The sequence below is a fragment of the Eutrema salsugineum genome, unplaced genomic scaffold (assembly GCF_000478725.1).
Source record: "Eutrema salsugineum unplaced genomic scaffold, Eutsalg1_0 scaffold_3, whole genome shotgun sequence".
Classification (NCBI taxonomy): domain Eukaryota; kingdom Viridiplantae; phylum Streptophyta; class Magnoliopsida; order Brassicales; family Brassicaceae; genus Eutrema; species Eutrema salsugineum.
In genome coordinates this window covers 9,742,645-9,764,426 of record NW_006256756.1, presented here as the reverse complement: position 1 = coordinate 9,764,426, position 21,782 = coordinate 9,742,645, and the positions used below count along the sequence as shown (strand labels likewise).

The window sequence follows — 21,782 nt, the reverse complement described above, 5'->3', positions numbered from 1 at the left end:
AGGTTTAGGGAGTATACTTCCCATCAGATGATAATATTCTCCGTTAAGTTGGATCATTGATGGTTCACGCTCCTTTTTGATAGACCTATCTACTTTACCTCCAATAGAAGTCATTAAATATAGCATATTGTAGGGTTTAACATTCTCGCGAAAATGTTTGCTTAGATCATCGGCAGATGTAAAAAGATGCATTAATTTATCTAGAGAATCTTGAAGGTATGGTAGCTTTACTTGACCTTGCGAACAGCACAAAGAAAATATAGGATTCTTTGCTCTTCTTCTTTTGTTTAAACATTCACCATACCAGAAAATTGCACCACAATAATTACACTCATATGAAGGATAACCATCATCTTTATATTCTGAATATAAAAGTAGTCCGGCATTATAAGAAATTAATATGTGAATCACAGAACATAAGATTGAGCGTTGGAAATAAATACCTTTATATTCACTGAAAGGATAATTATTAGAGACTCATACAGAAAACGTTTTCTGCAAAATAGTAGCTAAACTCTTGACATCATAAAAAAAAATCGAGAGGTTCCTCATTGTCAAATGAAATTTCTTCGCCAGCTTCATTCATAATATAGTTTTCCTCATCGGACGAACCATCAAGACTGCTACAGTCAAACCGCTGTTCATAATCATACTCATCTATAAAATATATAATTGTTATTAGTTAAAAAAAGTATAAGTGTATATAATTGCATATTAAGTCAATACAGTAAACAAAATATTACCTTCTGAATCCCAGTATTTGCTTGGGAAGACAACATCATCATAAATATCTTTGGTATCATCAACACAAAGACTATTTTAATCAACAAATGTAAAACAATACGAAATACAAGTGAACAATATTTACTGAGCACAAAATTAGTTGCAATATAAATACTTACCTTCACGATGTTGATGGTCGAGAATATTCTCGTTGTAGTTCTGACCAATCTCCTGTTTACATTTATAATCTTCAAACGAAGATATAGCATATGTATTCCGTATACAAGATGAATCTCCATTTTCTAAGAAAAAAAAATTGTTGACTTGTTACTTGAAACACAATTAGTTAACTTCGTCGATGTCAACTGGGATAGATCGGCTATATAAATAAAATAAAAAATTACGAAAACCAATACTTATCAAGGTACATTATATATAAAGGACCATAATACACCAAACATATATAACTCACATGAAGATAGTGATTCTGGTTGCTTCTGCTTTCTCTTTTCTATTGCGAAAGAATTCTCTTTCCCAGTATAATTGGTTTGGGTATGTAAAGCTGAATTATTGAAATAATAATGTCGCATGCTGAAGTTTAATGATTTATAACCATTGCGTTAACGATAATAATATAAGATATAAAGAAAATAGTTTCTAAACATCAATTTAAGAAGACTTACAGTTTTTCAGTCTATCACATACGGTAGGAGAAAATTGATTATGCGTTCTAGTTAGGGATTCAGTATTAGTTCTGTCTACAAAAATTTGTGGAAACAGCGTATGAACTTTGATTTTTTTTTCAAAATGATTATCCACTATATCTGAGTTCTGAGTAAACGAATTAGTAGATGATGACCCTGAATTATTAACTTCGCTGCTCCAACCAGACAACAAAGTCTTCTGTTTATTCTTCCGATCAACATGTTTAATCCTAGGCATAATTTAACCTCTCATACAAAAAACGTGAAGATCAAAATATAGCAAAAAATGATAGGATTAAGGAGGCAAGATAGACTAATAATAAAACGAAAGAGTTTAGGTTAAATTTATGGCCGCAAATCCTGAATCTTAACAATATCTATTAATCAATTATGATATGTAAACATTTCTTTTTATTTCAAACTAAAAATTGATAAATGAACATAACCAATTTAATATATTTATATGTTATTATCATTCACATATGAATAATTTATCATAAATCGAATTAAGTGTATAACAATTATTGTTACTTGTCATAGATATGAAGCATCTTAAAAACATTGCCATTACAATTTCACGCTGTATATTTACAAAATATTATAATTTATTAATTGCATACTGAAAATCGTTAAGACAGTATATAATTGGGTAATTCACATATTCACTCCATATGATTATATATTATATATGCAATGGAATTTCCCACTATATAAAATATCATTTTTGGTTAAAAAAATTCATTCACTAAATTATCATATTTGTTATGTACGTTAAATAATGTTTCTTAATAGTTGAATGAAATGTGTAAGATAATAATTACATACTTAATAACTAATTCCATGAAAATTTACATAATAAAAATGAATTGAGCATATAAGAAATAATAATCTGACCTTTTGCGGTGAATAATATAAATATAAATAATATTGTTTAGGAAATGAAATAAACTACTTCTTTCTGATGTGATCCATGACATATGTACAAAACATATTTAATAGAAAAACATTTCTTTTTTTTAGATGTAAAGATATTCTTTGTACATCTGTCAGAGGACCACATGAGAGGAATAATTGTAGAGTGGATTGTATTTGAGTGAAGAAACTTCCTTTCTACTTGTATTTATAGTCGTATAAAGGTAACTACTCACGTTTCATCCATATGTTTCATATTCCCAAAAGTCCGCTCTAATTAAAACATATTAACTAACAATTGACTAAATTATCACAAATTCTCATAGAATAGCAATTACAAATAAATGAATATCTCTTCTATACATAATGGAAAATAGCTTGAAAAATAGAAAACTAAGGTCTGTACTCCGAATTAAGTGTATGATTCATCTGCAATTTCTTCATCATACATATACAATAGTAATTACTTAAATATGTTACTGCAAAATGTGAGCCAATATTAATTTCGGCCTAATAAAATTAACATGATATCCACATAATTTATAAAACAACGTAAACTTTGTAATGGTGAAATTAAAAAAAAAACAAGTTATTAAAGTTCAAGAACAAATGCACGAGTATCATCCGAACAAATTTCAACAAAAAGTTGAACAACAATAGCAAAATAAACATGAGAAGTTATGAATTCAAATAACCCTATTTTTCGTATATCACGCCCATTACTTTTCCTGATCTATGTGCACGAACGAGTCCCTTGTCAAATCCATGTGCACGAACGAGTCCCTTGACTCAGCGTGTTTATCAGCGATACCTACAAGGTTAAATATAAATATAAACATAAAAGGCCAAATACCATGTATTAATATATACAAATTATTATACGCAACCCAACCTAACTTTATTTGAAACTATACCTGATTACCAGACAAGAGTAAACTATCATCACCCATATCTTCAGATTCATTCACCTCATCAGCGGATAAAACATCATTTCCTTTCCAAAACTTTCCGACCTTGTATGTATTACTACCACCGTAGAGATTTTCTTTCTCAACACAAATCAGAAACTGAAAAGTCTTCCCAATCAAGTTTTGTAGTGCATCAGGAACGACATCCGGATCTTGTATCTAGGTTTATAACATACATAACATTTTAAACAAACAAAGTCTTAATGCAATAGCTAAAATTGTATCATAGACTAAGATTTACAATTAATACCTCATCGAAGTTCCCCTTGAGGATTCACTCACCTTTCTGATTAAAATATCCTGCGCATTTAAATCAAAAATAAAACACTTGAGCTTGTTGGTGTTGTCCATAACGCAAAGATGAAATTTGTACCTAGCAATATGTAACGATTGTATTAAAATACTCTAATGAACCGTTAGCTAAATAATTAAGACAAATACTAAAAAACATAGTAAAAAAATTTACCTCGCACTCACAAATGACACTTTTGCATCACATGTTTCACAGGAATAAAGGGTCTTATTCTTCTTGGTCATTTTTTGATCTTCCTTCTTTGGAATTTTGTACACTTTTTTACCACACCTAGTGCAAACCAAATAAAACCACGACCAGTCTGTGTCAACCGCGTAGATGGTGCACATGATCTTACATTTCCCAACCTGATGAAACAAAAATACAAATGTCAAAATTATATAATCTATGATATTTCCCTAGCAAAGTTTTAAAATGACATACACCTCAAGATAATCTTGCAATTCTGAAATAGTGACCATTGGAAACTGATCGAAATTAGTCTCATCACCATAAGAAACCCTTTGTTGAGGTTTGCTACTCAAGAAGGAAATACGTCCACAATTCTCAGGTAAACTAAAAATTTAATATTATTAGTTGTATTCGTAATCGTAATGATACGACATATATATATATATATAATACATAGACAAATTACCTATTCTTGAAGACAATGACATCGGGATCATTCAAATTTATCAGAACCTTAGTTGTTTGACAACTACTTGTAATTCGACGATCACCTACAATATTTAACAAACAAAACAAATACAAAAACAACAATGGTGTTGTATGAAAAGAACAAATTTATTTATAAAAAAAATTAATGTGTACCTTTGAAAACGTTTATTTTCCCAAAACGGATCACAAGAATGAGACTTCTTTCACCAGCACTCCGACAAGCCGAATAGACTTCCTCACCAAGCTTTCCCCACAGTGTGCATGGTAAACGTTCATCACTGTAATACATATCACATAAAACAGATGAAAGGTAATCAATAAAAAAAACAAAGTGTCTGTATATATATATACACTCACTTAGCATTTCGTAGATCGAACTCGAGTATGCTGGTGTCCTTATTCATAACAGATATTGTTTGCAACTCACAGACACTTTCAACTTGTCCAATAACATCTATTTGGGAAAATAACGTCAGATAATTATTGAAACTGAAAGGGATGAACAAATTATATGAAGTATATCAGTAAACTTACCAACCAAAAACCTTGTATTGCTAATATCGTCCAATATTGTAACAAACTCATAGAAATAAAAAAAAATAGATTGTCTGACCAATTAGAACTTTTGCTGACAACTGTAAAGGATATGAATGACATCTTAAATTGGTGCCTGGTGGTCCGGATTTGTCCTGAAGTCTGATTCAATGAAAAGTTCTCTATGAACTTCCATTCACCGACAACCATCATCCGTTCAAAACGATGCAGCAAATTTTTCTTGACAGTTGCGTGGATTTTGGTACCCTGGATGATCAAAAAGTTAAAAAATTTAACAGAACAATCAAAAATATTTAAAAAGTAATGTCGATTAATAATATATTGTACCATTTCATCGGCCAGGATGATTTCCAAAGACTCTCCACTCTTGGTTTGGTATTGTTTCCATGTATGAAGCACCTTCACTTGATCTTTCGACCCAGTCTTAAAAGGTTTCACGTCAGCTAAAGGGGTTAGCTTCGTTGTGGAAGCCATAAGAACAATGAAAAATAAAACAAAACGGAGAGGAAAACGAAACTTGATGTGGAGTGTTTTGGAAGAAGGGGTTGTATATTTATAATAAAAAAATATAGGGTTTATTGATAAGCCTTTAAATAGTACATAAATTGGCTGCCAAGAATATTCGTGAAATTTAAATTTTTGAAATAGATATGCCAAATATCAAATAACGTTATTTTTGTAAAGTAGTTGTAATTGTCTATAGACACGGAGATGCGATATAAATGGGATAATATTTCCGATGGTATAATTTCAAAGATGAGCACCTATTAGATTATTTCAAAATTTAAGGAATACGATAGGAATATACATTTATGAGAATATATTGTGTTCAATGAATATGGCAAAACAACCCAAAAAGAGATATGTGCTAGTTGTTAGAATTGTCTACCATAATATAGTGCGTGTTGTTGTATTTGGTAACAATAATTATTGGTATAATTAATAATAGATATCATAATAGGATTTGAAGTAGATTTAATTCGCATACGTAATCTTGCAAATCTATTCAAATGAATTCGACAGTTATTGCGAATTTTAGTTTATCCGTAATAATAGGATATTTTGTTTAAATTACGTTTTTATTGAAATTTTGAAATAAATAATATTAGAGAGAATACAAAATGGGTCAGAATTAGGATCCTCATCCTTTTAAACTGGTCATTTTATAAGGACGCGGATCCTCTTTAGTTTGAGTTTTTTTTTTTGTAGGATACATTTTTATACAATGGCATTCATTGTAATATACCACGTAACACCGAAGTCAAAGTTCTAAATGTATTTATCTTTTAATATTATAAGATACTAATAAAATAATGCAAAGAATCCCTCTTTGACTATCAGGGTTGAAGATGCCCTAAGATCATTGAGAGAAAAGCTTTGCTTCCTATTTTTCTTAGAGAAATTTACACTCTATGGCTCTTTTTAAGTTTGTATTTACATATTATGGCACTTTCATTTAAGATAGCTCTTTCTACTTAAAAGATCTTGCAAAAAGACAAAACACTCCTTCTACTTATTGGTTTGAAAATAAACCAACAATCCCAATCAAACCAGCTTTATCCCATTTTCTTTATTAAATTATTTGTCATCTCTTTCTTTATTTAATAATTGTCATTCTCAAATCTTTCCAAGTTTCTCTCTCTCGTACTTTTTTTTCTTCCATCAATGAAGGCCACAACCTTTCACCACCATTAACACCATTCTTCATCTTACAAATCCTAGAAAGAGTCATCACCGAGTTCATAGCCCCTACTTTCTATAATTCTGCAGTTTGTTATTTGCTCTGCATCATTAATCTTTCACCGCTTGAGTTTTCTGGAACTCCGCCTTCTCCACCGGATTCACACGTCTCAACACCGTCAAAGCTCCTTTCACCTTCTCGGCTTCAGAAATCAACTGGGGATTTCTCATATCATTTGGTTTCACTTCGCATCATATGCGATGCACAAATAATCAAGATTCTTCGACAGATTTGTCCCTCTGAACGTGATTCTCACCACTGGATTTGGTGCTGCTGTCGTGAGAGATGTGCCTTCCGAAAAATGGACGTGTACTCAGCTAGATGCATTTCATAATGGACTTATCCACGTTCAGTTTAGGATTCGTAATCTTCTCTGTTCACTCTATATTTTGTCTCTCGCTTGCCGACGTTAACAACACAAATGACGTGTCTGCATATTTTAGTGTGGACGTATTGATGTGGATGATATGTCTGGACTTATCCACACCAAAGACGTTAACTACTTTTCTTAACCATAGACGTGTCATATTTCAGTGTGGGTGTATCGACAAGCATAAATATTGTGCATGATAATTAAGCCTTCGTTTCAATATGGTCATATCATCAGGGATGATTAGTTACAAATGTTCACATATGTTTTTGTGTATGTTATTTCTTCACATATATATACTTTTCGTTCAGATATGTTATTGTCATGCTTTCATATAATCATAAGTTTTTAAGCATGTTTTATAGTTTCTCATAGCATCAGAAGGCTTATAAATTATAAGTACAAGTAATATTTGGCTTCAAGATTTGTGGGCATGTCCACAACTACAAGAAACGTACACAAAAATTATATAGAAACTTATCCATGTGGAAATTTCCAAGTTTGTTGCTTGCAAACGTATCCGCGATTATCATTACATAATTTGGATTTGTCCACATAGACATCTTCCTCACATCCACTAACCGTTAGCGCGTTATTATGGCCATATCCACATACTCAACCTGATTATGCTCATCTTATGTACTTGTGCATATGGTCACATCCACAAAGATATCTACATCTCCCGATATAGCAAATTAGCACCTGACTCCAACCATCTATTTCTGGACGCATCCACTAATACATCTTTAAAATTATTTTTCCCATATAGAATATTATGGATGCATCTACTGATATATATATATATATATATCCATGTAGTCTTTTCATATTGCAAAATCGTAAAATCTTTGTACACAAATGAAAACCATCATAAATTTTTAAAATTTGTATGTCTGTGTGGTCATGACATTACAATATCCTTCTAAAAGAAAAACATATCCAATAGACTGGGAAATAGTGAAAGTCTTACCCACATAACGATTAAAAAATATGCTGAAATATACAAAGTAATTTCCAGTTCACATGGATAAGTCCATATACAATTTGATCTTATTGACTACACGTTGCCATGTACATAGAAATTAAAGTAAGTAGGATTCGTTAGAAGTTGAACACAAAAAAACCTAACGTTTATCCCCAATTTTTCCTGCTCTCCAAAACTTGTGTGTACATGTCCACTAACGAATTTTTTGTGTACTTGTCCATATAAATTGTTTCTGAGGCGGATGAGATAAAACATGTGGCAGAGGATTTAGACCAGCCACATCAAGTGACGCCGGAAACAGAGATCTGAAAGAAAGAAAAAAAGCTGAATAGCTCAAGAACCAGTGATTTTGAAGCAGAGAAGTTACAAGAATTGTAAAGACACGTGCTAAAAAAAACAAATTAAAAGGAAGACACTTTTTCTTTCTCACCCAAAACAAATTAATAAGTGATATTCATGCTTAGAAAAACATTATAATCTATAGAAAATATATATATATAAAAAAGAAATTTTCTTCACCAGAAATATCTGCAGCTTTAAAATTCTTCTCCAGATTTAGATTAGAGAGAAGAATTTTACCGTTTGTCCGCCACAGAAGCTTGGGTAAGAGAAAAAAAAAAGAGAAAGAAAGAGAGAGAGAAGTGAGAGAGAGAGATCTGATTTACGGAGAGAAGGAGAGAACATGTCTGTGTTTTATTTTCTGTTTGTTTTTCTCTTAAATTTTTAATAAGAGAGAAACTGGTTAATATCGGTTTACATTGGTTAGATTTTCTAACATAAAATATGTCATAAGGGTTTTATTGTGATTTAATGTCCATAAATAAAAAAAAAGTGTTATCCCAAATAAAAGTGCCAAAAAGTATAGAAGTATTTACACTCCTTGACACATTTTGACTTTATATTTACAAATTTTGACATTTTAGTTTCAAGTAGCACTTTGTTTAATTTTTCCTTTGCCAAATTACAACATAATCTTTGTGTTTTCTACTTGAACCAAACCGATTCATCTAAACCATTTAATTAATTTTTTATCTTATTTTTTTCTTTTCCACTTGAACCAGACATTATTTTTCTCAACTTTCTTCTTCCTAATTCCACTTTTTTTCTTCCTATCGTGTCTTCCTCTTCTCATTTTCATCTTTTTTTTTTCTTATGATCTTTCAAGCTACTACTATGTTTCTTGTAAATAATTGCATAGTTGCTACACATCGATGCCAATTTTCTAAATCACCGGTTCCAAATCTGATGCCGATCTAGTTTATTCTTCACTCTCCGTCGCTGTTCATGTTGTTATCTCTGCTGTTTGTCCATGTCGTTGTCAATATTCTCCGCCATCTCCGCCGTTGTCCATAAAAAAAATAGATGTTGATGCTTCGAATTCGGTCCTCAACGCACTCATATTCGGTCTTCACCGCACCCAAATTTCCGGTGAAAGACAAAGATCATGATGCTTCGAATCCAAAGCAGAATTGGACTGGAGCAAGGATCTCTGCCGTCACCCCTCCCCTATCAGACCGCTGTCACTTCTCCCCTAAACAATGCTGATTATGGTCACCTCCACGAGCATATATGGCTAAGCAATAAGCGATATAGTCCTATGTATGTGGTCAAATGAATTGCTGCACCAACATTGTTTATTACACCATATCGTCACATCCACACACAACAATCTATGTCCATGTTTTTGTTGATATGGCTACATCCATATGGCTACATCTATTTATCCTAACTAACCATACCCATGACTTAGCCACACATGACCACTTAACAACATATGTAATCTAATGAATTGTTGTGCCAACATTATTTATTACACCAAATCTGGGATACGGTCACATCCACAGACACGGTGCTAGACATCACATCATGGATATAACCATATGGACATATACGCAATTATATTGTAATTTGTCTTATAGCCACATTATATGGACATAACCAACTGGTCATACCTACAGCTGGTCTTTATCGTAGGCAGGGCTATATATATATGTAATTTGAGATGCCCCATTATATTCATCCACATACGACTATTATTCAAGTTACTTATATCATCTTCGATTACCTGGACTTACTTATTGTCTATGTACACAATTGACCATCTAATTTTTAATGTCATTGTAATGGTCATGTATACATCCACAGCTTGAGCTTGCTCATCCCACGTCAACAGATAAAATATGGCTCCAATTGTCAACAAACCAAAAAAATTCCGCTATAACAGCTTATTTACATGGTAGCGACTATATGGTATATATAGTCATGGTTAAAGAGCTTCATTGGTATATAGTCATGATTGTGTAGTCATAGTTATGGAGCTGTTGTAATATTGTCATTCTCACATTTAAAACAGTTTTTATGATTAAGTGGACAACACTATTGATTTGGTATGTACGATTTTTTGGAATTACATGATAGCGACTATATGAGTGCATTGTCAATAGTTGTCTTTCATTTTGCCTATGTTGGAGTTCTAGCTATCATGGACTTGGTCACGATGGGTAATACATCATGGACATGGTTACGATATATCATGGATATGGTTACTATGGAATAGATGTCATGTACATGGCATGAATATCATGATCTCCCATAGCTCGTACTCGTCTGACTTCACAACTCTTTCACCGACATTTTTGGAGCAAGGTCAGCTTTGTCAACAGATTCGTGACGACGAAAAGACTCATGTTCGAGGATCAGTGAGCTTACACGGGATCCATCTCCAGTGAAAGATAAGAGAGAAGAAGAAAAGAGGAGAACTAAGGGAGAGCGAGCAGAAATCTAAGAGCAAGAGAATAAGAGAAGAGTTGAACTGAGAGAGAGAGCAGAGATGTAAGAGCAAGAGACATGGTCACTATGAAAAGAGAACAAATATCTAAGAGCAAGAGACATGGTTAGTGGATTGACAGATCTGAAAAAGAAAGAGAGAAAGAGAGAGAGAGAGAGAAAAACAAAGCTCAAGGCGAAGAAGGAGATACGGAGAGAAAAAGAGAGATGTGTTTCAACTTTTAATTACTAAACCGTTTTTAAATTCGGTTAACTAACTTTATTCAAACAAGGTGCTGATAATTAAATTGGAAGGAAAGGACTAAAGTGGGTTTTCACGTCTATAAACTATAATAAAGTGTCATCTCATTTGAAAGTGTCCAAATCTGTAATTAATAACTCAACAAGTGCCATATTATGTAAGCCTCTCAAAAGTATAATTAGAAACTCAGAAAGAGTTATCATATGTAAACGTCTCTTATTCTTATTAATCTTTTCACCCTTTTTCCTTTTCTTTTCCTTTCTAATTTTTTTTTTTTTTTGCCAACCCTTTCTTATTTGTTTGTTTTGTTTACTCTTTTAGATGCTTGGCTGGTTTTGTATATTGGAAGAATTTATAGAATTTATAAGATTAGAAAACAAGACTTTGTGAAAACAAGACTTTGTAGACTTATGTACCATATATGGTAGACTTATGTACCATATGTATTATGTATTTGCTATGGTAGACTTATGTACCATGTATGGTAGACTTATGTTACCATATATGGTAGACTTATGTACCATTAATAATGGTAGACTTATGTACCATATATGGTAGACTTATGTACCATATAAGTAGACTTATGTATCTGATATGGTAGACTTATGTATCGTATATGGTGGTCTTATTAAAGTTTCTCAACATGATCATTACAGAAATATAGGCTTGGTCAGAAGCTAAGTAAAAGACTTTCAACAACAACAAATATGTTTATTACATATGGGGATTATTAAAGTAAAAGAGTGCAAAGTACATTAATTACACTGACCACACACGATCAAGATGGGCATGTCGCACGATTATGTCCGCCTTGGCCACATTTGGAACACTTGTGCTCTTTCCTTGGACGTTTCTTCTGCATTGCTATTTCTAAGGCACTTTTCATTCGTGATTTTTTTGGCCTACCAGGTGGTTTACAAACAAAAGGAGGCTTACAGACTTTGTTAGCCACTTCTTCGGGAACAGGTAAAGCAACATCTCTTGGCATTACCGTCCCCGCGTACGCCGACGTAAGGTATAACCTACGGTAGTAAGGATGGGCTAGACTGATACGGGAAATTTTTTTAGCTTCCGCTGCAGCAAGGGCATGGACGCACGGTATTTTATCGATGTCAAACCGTCGGCAAGTACATGTTTTCCTTTCCAAATTGACAACATGTAAGGATGAGACACCGGTGATCTGCGCAAGATGGTCGTCGATTTCTTGCACTGCTAGTTGCTTTGCTCCTTCGACCCTTTCCTGTACACAAAATATGTAATTAAGTCTATCGTATTAACCAATAAATCTACCAAACTGTAGAATATGTCTACCAAAACTATACCCATAGAAATTTCTCGACACCATAAGTAAGCTCCGTCTCCATCACATATGCAGCTCGGCGCATTTTGGCAAACCACCTAGTCATAAGCGATCTAATCTCCTCCAATAGTGTCACAATTTGGTAACTTCTAACCTTTGAAAGGACCTTATTTAAAGACTCCGCTATGTTGCTAGTAGTGAAGTTGTACCTCTCTCTCGGAAAATGAACACGGCTCCACATCCGGACATCCGCTTTTTGTAAGTAGTTATATAGTCCTCGGTTACACTCCTGAATCTGTGCCATTAAGACATTGAAATCTGAAAGCCTATATGTGGTTGCTGCTTTCTTGACAAGGCGAAAAGCTTCCCCACCTTTATATTTGACCAATATATTCTTGTGCAAATGATACGTGCAAATACCACGCGAAGCAAGAGGGTAAATCTTTTTTATAGCTTTCCCAATAGATCTATGTCTATCTAAAATCATGGCAAGTCCTTCATCATCAGGTATAACTCGATGTAGTTGTGCAAAGAACCATTCCCAGAACTCATCATTCTCAGTATCAATGATACCGAAAGCAATTGGGAAAATATTAAAATTGCTGTCTTGCATTGAGGCAATGAGTAGTGTACCTTTGTATTTACCTGTTAAGAAGGTGCCATCAACCACCACTACTTTCCGCATAAATGGAAACCTCTAAATGCTCGCACTAAAGGCAAGGAACATAAACTTGAACTTGTCTTCCGAATCCACTTCGAGCTTGATGAGTGTTCCTGGATTAGCTCGTCTAATCATGTATAAGTAGGATGGAAGGTCCTCGTAATTGTCTTCTGAACTCCCAGTCACTAGTTCGCGTGCATACTTCAATACACGATAAGCTTTCCAATACTCTACCTATACATCATACACAATTAGTCTATCTACCAAACCATTGGAAACAAATCTACCAAACTATTGGTAACAAATCTACCAAACTATTGGAAACAAATCTACCAAACTATTGGAAACAAATCTACCTAACTATTGGAAACAAATCTACCTAATTATTGGTAACAAATCTACCATATGTAAAATAAATCTACCAAACTACACATCAAATCTACCAAACTAAGCTTACAATATGTAACCCTTACCTTGATTCCATATCGTTTGGTTAGCGCATCAGAAACGTGATTTGGGGTAACTGTATTACCTACTCCACCTACAAAATCCTTATAAAGCCGTCCTAATATCTCAGGAGTTGCTTGTCGGGCACGTGAAGAACGCATCGTGATAGAACAGGTGTGCAAACCGTAGTATGTTTTGACATAGAACTGTCTTCCATCTTCAACCGTCAAAGCTCGAACCCTCCAATTACATCCACCGACCCAACACCTAACCGTCAATAGCGAGGGCGTTGAGTGTCCCACGTCAAAGTTCATTTTATTGGCAACCGCGTAGATCTTCAATCTCGTCTCGAACTCCTCTTTTGTGTCATAACATTGACCTACAGCTAACTCTACAGACTTCATTTCCAGCTCCACAGAATCATCCATTCTTGAGAAACCTCGTTTCTTTGGTGGCAGGTTTTGCATATCTTCTTCTTAATCTTCTGAATTCTTCCCACACAAATCGTAGTCTTCATCACTAGAACTCGCACCATCTGGATCTTCGCAATTGTTGTACCTTTCTTCTTCATCATCGTCATTATCTTCCTCATCTTCTTCAAATTCATCGTCTTCATTGTCTTCATCTACGAATGATTTACATCTTTTGCCGCTCATCTCAACACCATTTGCTATCTTAGATTCAGTCAACGCCTTTTCAGTAATCTCAATACATAGACGGATCGTCTCGTTTTCAAAGTGACGGAGAAACCCAGCAAATTGTCGAGTATTTCCTACAAATACCGGTGGTGTATCTTTGGGTAGCTTTTGCATGTATTTCTTCGACAGCATATAGCTGAATTGCAGGTCAGATCGGCGCTGATCCAATCAAAATTCTTCATAAACAATTTGTAAAAAATCCCCGGACCCGATTTCCCGATCAACAGCTACAACTCGACTTCGTTTGCTCTTATCAACCAAGAAAACATACCGACTATTCTGAAATTCCCATTTCCCACAAACTAAAAATATATCCACCATGTAAGAAGAAGACATGATAGAGGATGATGGAAACAGGAAAAACAACAAAAACAGGTAAAGAGAGAAAATCAGCGACGAACATAATGGGGGCGGCTACCCTAGAAGTAGTTGGTGGCGGTGGTTGGAACCCGGAAATTCATTAATAACTGCTGGATAAAAACATCATTTCAAATCAATAAGTCTACCTTTATGATATTAAATATGTCTACCGATTTTGTAATATGTCTATCAACATTTCATTATGTCTACCAACATCAAACCTCGCTAATGATTTAAATGTCTACTATATTATCAAATAAATCTATTTTCCATATATAAGTCTACCATCCCCAAATATATCTATTAGATAGTTTTCATATGTGTATCACATATCAATATTCGCTAAGGGAATTTTAAGTCTACCATTAAAACAACAAGTCTACCACACAGAAAATAAGTCTACTATTTCAAAACAAATCTACTATCGATATTTACATCTATTATGCGTACAACAAATCTATCACGAAAAAACTTTTTATATTGTAATAGATTAATATTTATTAGAAATAAGTCTATTTTCTTGTCTAACAAGTCTACTATGAAAGTTAATAAGTCTACTGATTTTGGTCAACCACATCTCATAAAGTCAACTCAACAACATTATGTCTACCAACTTGAAAATAAATCTACTTTAAAAAAAACAAGTCTACCAACACATTCAAATATCTATCAAGAATTTTAAATCTACCATTCCAGAAAAATAAATCTATCACTGTAAGTCTATCAACATCTAAACAAATCTATTTTTCGGAATATTAAGTCTACCAAATATTATTAAGTCTATCGACATATTTTTAAATCTACCAAAACTTATAAGTCTACCATTTATATTGGTAGATTTATTTGTGGGTAGTCCATTTTAACGGCTAACGTGGAAATTATTTAATAATGGCATTTTCGTAAATACGTTTTTTCTCACCAAAGCTTCCCAAGAGTAAAACCGGGTTTTTTAAAAAAGGAAAGTTATTCTACTAATTTCGAGAATGTAAGGTTGTTATACTAATTTCAGCTATTTTTAAGGTCACAATAGCAATCCTCCCATAAATTTAAGAGTTACGGACCAATATTGAACTGTTTCTTAAAATGTAACTCACGTTTAAATGACTATGCCGATGCAAAGTATGTTCTGTGCGAAAGTTAGAATTGTCTTTGACCCATTTTATTCGTTTTCTTGTTAACTTTCAGTTTGGTCTCTTTGGGTGATGACACAGATAAATTAACTTGACGTAATTTTTTTCTGGTATATTGAGTTGGTTCTCTATCACCCAAAGAATGTTTAATCCAGTTTTCCATTCGGTTTTGTTTTGGTTTATATAAAGACTTCCTCAAAGTCGAAACGTTGGACCAAAACAAATCTTACATTATAGTATATAGTAGTAATACAATATTAGCTGTCGTGACGTGCATATCTTATTGATCTACGAATCATTATCTGTATAGTATAACGACTTATTCTTCTTATTCTCGTCTTTCTCTCCCTCTAAACGGAGACATGGACCTCAAGTGATCCAAAAAGAGCCGTTCACATAATGACTATCTTCACGAGAGATCTTAGCCATCAGATCGTAATATGTGTTATATTGCCGCTCTTATTTTTCCAACTCTTGCCTTACGTAGCCTGCCAGCAATCTTCCGAATCCACAGACCCCGATAGTACAACCAAGGTCACGGCACAATCGGTAATCGGAATTATTTTACTTTCTATGTTTCTCTTAAGTATAGTCGGATGCTGCTTGTTCTATGCATTTCACGATTCAGAGATTGAGGCGAGAAGCCATGTAGTGTTGCACACTAGACCAAGCCGTGGACTCGAGAAAAATGTGATAGAGTCATTTCCGTTTTTCCTTTACTCGGAGGTTAAAGGGCTAAAGATAGGCAAAGGCGGAGTGGAATGTGCAATTTGTCTAAACGAGTTTGAGGATAAAGAGACGCTACGTTGGATGCCTCCTTGTAGCCACACTTTCCATGCTGATTGCATCGACGTGTGGCTCTCTTCTCGGTCCACATGTCCGGTCTGCCGTGCGACTCTGTCTCTAAAACCCGGCGAGAGCTTTCCATATCCGAGCATGGATGTTGAAACGGGGAATGCACAGAGAGGCCTTATCGAATCCCACGATGACATAAGCTTGGTAATTGATAATGTGACATGGAACAACAATGCGGACTATAGAACACCTCGGTCAAGATCTACAGGGTTATTGTCGAGCTGGCGTATGGGTGAGATATTCGTGCCTAGATCTCATTCGACAGGACATTCATTGGTTAAAGTATGTGAGAATCTAGAAAGATTCACGCTGCAGTTACCAGAAGAGGTGCGAAGAGAAATCGTTAGCTTGAACCTAATAAGGAGAAGCCACATTGCCTTGCCTCAAGCCAGGAGTTCGAGACAGGGCTACAGGAGCGGCAGCGTTGGGAGCGAGAGAAGTGGTTTCTCTCAGGGACGACAAACGCTTCGGCGAGCCATATCTATGTCTTTCTCTTTACAAGCTTCTTCTGTTCGGTCCACACGTGGCAAAGACGTCCGAGACACTTCCCAAGATTCTGGTGAAAGGTCATTTCAACGCCTAATGCCATAAGTCTAATCTATAAACTCTTTTTTAAGAGAAAAAGGTCAAAGTTTGATGATTATCGTTGCAGTCAGTCATACGTGTCACAGTTTGGTTTAACCATAATTTGGTTCCGGTATTTACTCAAGAGTCTGTAAACATAGTAAGAGCAAATGGGAGCCTACTAAATTAGCATCGTTCGAATATCTTGTACAGCTTTTCAAGGGATGCTACCTGCAAAAAGAGTGACAAGAATGTAACTAATGTGTATGTGAGATTTGATTTTCCATACAAAGGTTTTGGAGTTTTGGTAATTAGAGAAGTAATAACCTTTACAAAAGTCCCATTTGAAGCCATGGAGGCTGGTGGCTTTAAGAACAATCTCATAGACGGAAACAGAACGTGTTGGATTGACCATTCACGTTGCGCCCATGCGTTTTCAGCATCTGAGAGAAGGTCTTGGTCAAGCATTGACTCCATCTCAACGTTACCCCCTGCAACAGTTCAATGTAAAAAATTAGATGCTCACTTACAACCAAAAGCGAAAATATTAGTCACGAGAAGAGCTAGATACCTAAATCTGGCTTTTCCTGAGAGCTCTCACTTCTCTTAGAATAGAACCGAATACCATCACCGGATGGGTTTGGCAAAAGAGGAGGATGCATGGCGTAAAAGTTCCCAATAGCTGCAGAAACTCCTTGAAAACAAGCCTTCTCATCATCCCATTCAACCTAAATAGTAGGTTAGAGTAAAACATTAGAATCCACTGTTCCTGTACTAAGTAGATGCTCTCAAGGAACTCACAAGTCACAACTTGTATGCTCTGTTCGCGGAACTCACATCATTTCCCAAGCAAAGTAAAAATTCAGGAACACGATCCATGTCAGGTGTGTACTGGTCGAGTATGACAGGAAGCCGTGACAAATTTCCGTTGGAGTCCATGTAAACGCTGAAATACTCCTCTAACATTTCTGCTTTTTCCTTGAGAAGTTCTGCGTTCATCTATTTATTAAAACCACACAAGTCAGAGATCTTTGTTAAAAACCAAATCTATAGGCAACTTGTAACTGTGGAGGTCACAAGTTGAGTAGAAGAAGTAGTTGATAAAGGAACCAGTAACAAGAATTAACGGTGCAGAAAGAAGAGCTTACTTCAGCGATTTTTTCTTTCAGATGATCCTTTTCATCAATTTGAGGATCTAGATCCTCCTCTTTCAGAGCCAGCAATATCAACTCAGACAGAGGGGCTGGATCGCTAAGCTGTATTGCATTAAAGTGAGCAAAACGACGAAGAGTTTGCTGATACATGAGCTCTTTGCTGCAGAATCCAATAAGATGGAAATCGATATAAGCTTTTTAGTAAATACAACGTATAGACTTTTTTATACTAATACAGTAGAATATCCTCCACCTAACATTTAAAACCCAAGAATAATACCTGAGGTTCACCACATTTGCTAGATATAGATGGGTTTTATGCTGAACTAAAGCAAAAACATCATCTGCCATTCCAACATATGTGCAATTTCTTACAGTCTCCAGCAGACCTAACAGGGAATCATTTCAAGAAAAGTGGTTAGGAGGATTGGTTTAAACAAGGTTATGTTCAGAAGAATAACCATGCAGAGGAAGTTACCCGGATGGCAGCAGCTGTCAACTCCATTAATAAGTTCCTGAACACTAGAAAGATCAGCAGTTTCCTTTGGGTTTCTTCTTTGCCTTATAGAAGACCTGCAAGAATAATAAGAATATATCAATTTAACCAATAAAAGAACATCAAACCAAAAGAAACACCAGTACACAATATGTTTTAACTTCAAGGATACAATTATCAATCCAATTTTGTTTATATGAAACTATATATGTTGTACCAGGTGACATCTTGCCTTACTGCACTCAAACTAGAAATCTTGTCAGGGAGATTATGGGGCTTGGGTTGCAAAAAGGCATGTAACCTTCCAGCTGGATCTGCTGCATCTGTTCTCACCATTTTATGCACAGGAACTTTCGGTGTTTTTTGTCCTAGTTAATGAGAAGAGACAAGCTTTGTTATGAAGTGAAAATAGACAAACGAGCATAGACTATCAAAGTAATCAACACAGCCGAGTGATACAATACCAGAAGGCAACGGAGAAACAGGAGAATCTTTCCTTAAGGGTGTTAACGTAGATTGAATGTATTCCACTTTCTGTAGCATGAAGGAACACTTATAACTATTAAAGAAATGTTCTTATCCTTTAGAGAAAAATATTGCATCAGATTCTTTTGCAAGCATACCTGCTCTTGAAACGTCCTAGTATCATTTGCGTTTCTTAGTTTTAATTCAACCTCTGACTGTATCATCTCGATCATGATCTCCTGGTTTAAAATGCTTACCTGCACGCTATTATCTGATGTATAAATAAGGAATTCATTTTTTCAAACAACTTAAGCAACAAATACACAATCTTATTATAGAAATACTTGGACCCATGTATATATATGAATCTGGAGCAGCTACTAGACTTCAAAACTAGCATAAAAGGAGGAAAGCAATCACCTCTTTCTTTGTTGGGTGAATATTGATATCAACATGTTCGCGTGGCAAACTGATTGACATGTAGACAAAAGGTTTTGATGCTTTTGGTAATGTTGCAGCATAAACAATCTCAATGGCTCTTTTTAAGGCAGAGCATTCAACCAATCTATCTGTTGTAATCAATAAATCAAATTTGACATAGGATTAGCTAGTGATGAAACAGATCTAACTTTTCTTTTTCAATTAAGGAAAGAAAGTCCTCACCATTAATGAAAAGCACCAATATGGTCTTCTTAGCAACATAGTTGGAACTGGATATGAAACCCTCCATATCAAAAGTACAACCGGAGGAGTCGGCGGAAGAAACTTCTACTTTCATCAGGTTCTTTGCGACTGATACCCCGTAAATAGATCGGATCGAATCAAGCCTTGAGTACGACACCACAGAGTGAACATCAGCCTTGACAGCTCCATGCTGGCGAGACAGCACCATAAAAAACAAAAATTGGCTCATTCCATTCACAGTTTGCTTCCCAAAAAAAGTTAGTAGACTAGCTTAGTTAGTACGTATACCAACCTTTCTACAAGAGAAGCTCACTTCATTGTGATGAATGGCCATCCTGCTCAGCAAGTCTACTATTTTCCCATAATCATCAGCAGAGTTTTGAAGTGTCTTCCTTCTAGCAATCATATTATAGAACAGATTCTCCACCTAAAACACACAGAACCCAAAGACATAAACTTCAAAAGTTACTGACGGAATTTCGCTTCTCAATTCGATAAAATACCATTATCTGCGTTCCTTTTACAGCCGCACACGCCTTTGGTTCATGCTCCATCACACCATCTTTATAAGACACTCTGAAACAAAATTTTCAGATGCAATAACACGATCTTCAACACGTTAAGCAGAAAGAAAAAAAACATGACTTAAGCTAATCAATGTTTCCAAACCTGTAACCATGAATCTGGCCTTTGGTAATGGTGGTTACTGTAACATGAGCAACATAAGTCATACTAGCTAGTGCCTCTCCTCTAAAACCCATCGAACTTAGAGAGAACAAATCCTCATACTTAGTCAGCTTCGATGTCGTATGCCTCTCGCACAGTATCGGCAAGTCTTCAAGCTATATTACGAAACAATATAAACAACAAACTGATTCGACAAAAAAAAAAAAAAAAACAAAAATCCAGAACGAGAATTTTTCAATTTTTCAAAATGAATGTGTGTAGAGCATTACTCTGATACCGTGGCCGTCGTCGGAGACTTGAATGAGCTTCAAGCCACCGTCCTTAACAACGACGCTTATGGAACTTGAATCGGCGTCAAGGCTGTTCTCAACGAGCTCCTTCACCGCCGAAACTGGGCGCTGGATTACTTCACCCGCTGCGATACGGTTGACCACTGACTCCTCTAGCCGTTGAATTTTCGGTGGGTCTCTCTGTACAATCGCCGCCACCGCAAACTCTTCATCCACCTCCATCGCCACCGCAAGAGGCGAACCGTCGATCATCTCTCCAACCTCGCGCCAGATACAAAATTGGGATCGCTCAAGTTGTACACTATGAATTGGGCCTTTAGGCCAATTTAAAACCCATGAGCTAAAATTCACACTCAGAAATTTGTATATAATTTTAGGGAAGAGATTTATAATGATAGGTCAGATTTATTTTTCAATCGATCGAATATGAAAAAATATTGAAAAAATTGAATTTTATTTGAATTAATCAAAAAAATACAAGATTTCTGGAAGAGAATGAGTACAAAAAAGTTGCTGTAATTTTACAGTTTTTTCCTGGAGGAAAAGATTTGTCTTCTTGGTTTCTTCCGAGCTCTTTTTGTACTTCTTTTCGGGTTTCGAACTGCCGCTGCGTATCTTGAGCCACTTCGTATTACGCCGTTTCCCTGATCTCCGTAACAGCTTCGAACTGTTAGAGGAATATCTTCGATTTTGATGGATATCTCGGAGCTCGAAACTCGCTTGGTTCGCATATTCGAAGCGACACTTAGTTAGTCCGCGAATGGGTTGATGGGCTGAATCCTGTATTTTTGGGCCAATATTCTTCTGGTCTAACTCCGATTATTCGATTATTCGAAATATAATTTATTTAATTATATTTCCTTTTGGGCTTTGTGGGCCTAGCCCAATAATAAGAAATCTAGCTCCCACAATTGCCTTCCAGCCCATTAAGCGAGTATCGAGTTTAATGGGCGGTGGAGCTCTGTCGCTTCGTATTTCCGGATATACTCAAATCTTTTGACAAGATTTCAAAATTTGAAACAGAAGGCACAG

The 21,782-nt window shown here is 35.2% G+C and overlaps 4 protein-coding genes and 1 long non-coding RNA gene across 6 annotated transcripts; 1 reads left to right on the top strand and 4 right to left on the bottom strand.

Annotated features, from left to right (window-relative positions):
- Positions 1 to 582: 582 nt before the first annotated feature.
- Positions 583 to 5,309, bottom strand: LOC18014478. Its single transcript, XM_024154601.1, has 12 exons — positions 5,163 to 5,309; positions 5,015 to 5,081; positions 4,638 to 4,734; positions 4,434 to 4,558; positions 4,258 to 4,342; positions 4,046 to 4,175; positions 3,774 to 3,967; positions 3,590 to 3,680; positions 3,254 to 3,466; positions 903 to 954; positions 744 to 814; positions 583 to 657 (listed from the first exon to the last, which is right to left on the bottom strand). The coding sequence occupies exons 1-12, from the start codon at positions 5,307 to 5,309 to the stop codon at positions 583 to 585; spliced, it is 1,347 nt and encodes a 448-aa protein (XP_024010369.1).
- Positions 5,310 to 7,944: 2,635 nt separating this feature from the next.
- LOC112085507 lies at positions 7,945 to 8,615 on the bottom strand. The gene is made up of 2 exons (XR_002898807.1): positions 8,511 to 8,615; positions 7,945 to 8,236 (listed from the first exon to the last, which is right to left on the bottom strand). It is a non-coding gene; the product is annotated as an uncharacterized LOC112085507 (long non-coding RNA).
- Positions 8,616 to 11,737: 3,122 nt separating this feature from the next.
- Positions 11,738 to 12,944, bottom strand: LOC112085387. Its single transcript, XM_024154600.1, has 2 exons — positions 12,282 to 12,944; positions 11,738 to 12,199 (listed from the first exon to the last, which is right to left on the bottom strand). Exons 1-2 carry the CDS (start codon positions 12,942 to 12,944, stop codon positions 11,738 to 11,740), a joined length of 1,125 nt encoding a protein of 374 aa, XP_024010368.1.
- A 3,010-nt stretch (positions 12,945 to 15,954) lies between these two features.
- Positions 15,955 to 17,001, top strand: LOC18014482 (putative RING-H2 finger protein ATL37). 2 transcript variants are annotated; one of them, XM_024154384.1, is made up of 2 exons: positions 15,955 to 16,522; positions 16,676 to 17,001. In XM_024154384.1, the coding sequence occupies exons 1-2, from the start codon at positions 15,955 to 15,957 to the stop codon at positions 16,999 to 17,001; spliced, it is 894 nt and encodes a 297-aa protein (XP_024010152.1). The 2 variants fall into 2 exon arrangements, with proteins under 2 accessions (XP_024010152.1, XP_006397203.1); XM_006397140.1 differs by having other exon boundaries at positions 15,955 to 17,001.
- A 39-nt stretch (positions 17,002 to 17,040) lies between these two features.
- Positions 17,041 to 21,042, bottom strand: LOC18014485 (DNA mismatch repair protein MLH1). The gene is made up of 16 exons (XM_006397139.2): positions 20,730 to 21,042; positions 20,443 to 20,615; positions 20,277 to 20,349; positions 20,066 to 20,200; positions 19,753 to 19,963; positions 19,510 to 19,658; positions 19,248 to 19,346; positions 19,089 to 19,158; positions 18,857 to 18,992; positions 18,607 to 18,701; positions 18,409 to 18,517; positions 18,123 to 18,288; positions 17,812 to 17,973; positions 17,546 to 17,702; positions 17,302 to 17,465; positions 17,041 to 17,205 (listed from the first exon to the last, which is right to left on the bottom strand). The coding sequence occupies exons 1-16, from the start codon at positions 21,000 to 21,002 to the stop codon at positions 17,161 to 17,163; spliced, it is 2,217 nt and encodes a 738-aa protein (XP_006397202.1). The 5' UTR covers positions 21,003 to 21,042; the 3' UTR covers positions 17,041 to 17,160.
- Positions 21,043 to 21,782: the final 740 nt, after the last annotated feature.

Coding starts and splice junctions, on each gene's coding strand:
- LOC112085387 (XM_024154600.1), bottom strand. CDS start 12,944: ATGCGGAAAGTAGTGGTGGTTGATGGCACCTTCTTAACAGGTAAATAC. Junction 12,200..12,281: donor GTGTCGAGAAATTTCTATGG/GTATAGTTTTGG, acceptor TTTTGTGTACAG/GAAAGGGTCGAAGGAGCAAA.
- LOC18014485 (XM_006397139.2), bottom strand. CDS start 21,002: ATGATCGACGGTTCGCCTCTTGCGGTGGCGATGGAGGTGGATGAAGAG. Junction 19,659..19,752: donor ATTGGTGCTTTTCATTAATG/GTGAGGACTTTC, acceptor TGATTACAACAG/ATAGATTGGTTGAATGCTCT. Junction 18,518..18,606: donor TGACAGCTGCTGCCATCCGG/GTAACTTCCTCT, acceptor ATTCCCTGTTAG/GTCTGCTGGAGACTGTAAGA.
- LOC18014478 (XM_024154601.1), bottom strand. CDS start 5,309: ATGGCTTCCACAACGAAGCTAACCCCTTTAGCTGACGTGAAACCTTTT. Junction 4,343..4,433: donor GAAAATAAACGTTTTCAAAG/GTACACATTAAT, acceptor TAAATATTGTAG/GTGATCGTCGAATTACAAGT. Junction 4,176..4,257: donor GTCATTGTCTTCAAGAATAG/GTAATTTGTCTA, acceptor TTAAATTTTTAG/TTTACCTGAGAATTGTGGAC.
- LOC18014482 (XM_006397140.1), top strand. CDS start 15,955: ATGACTATCTTCACGAGAGATCTTAGCCATCAGATCGTAATATGTGTT.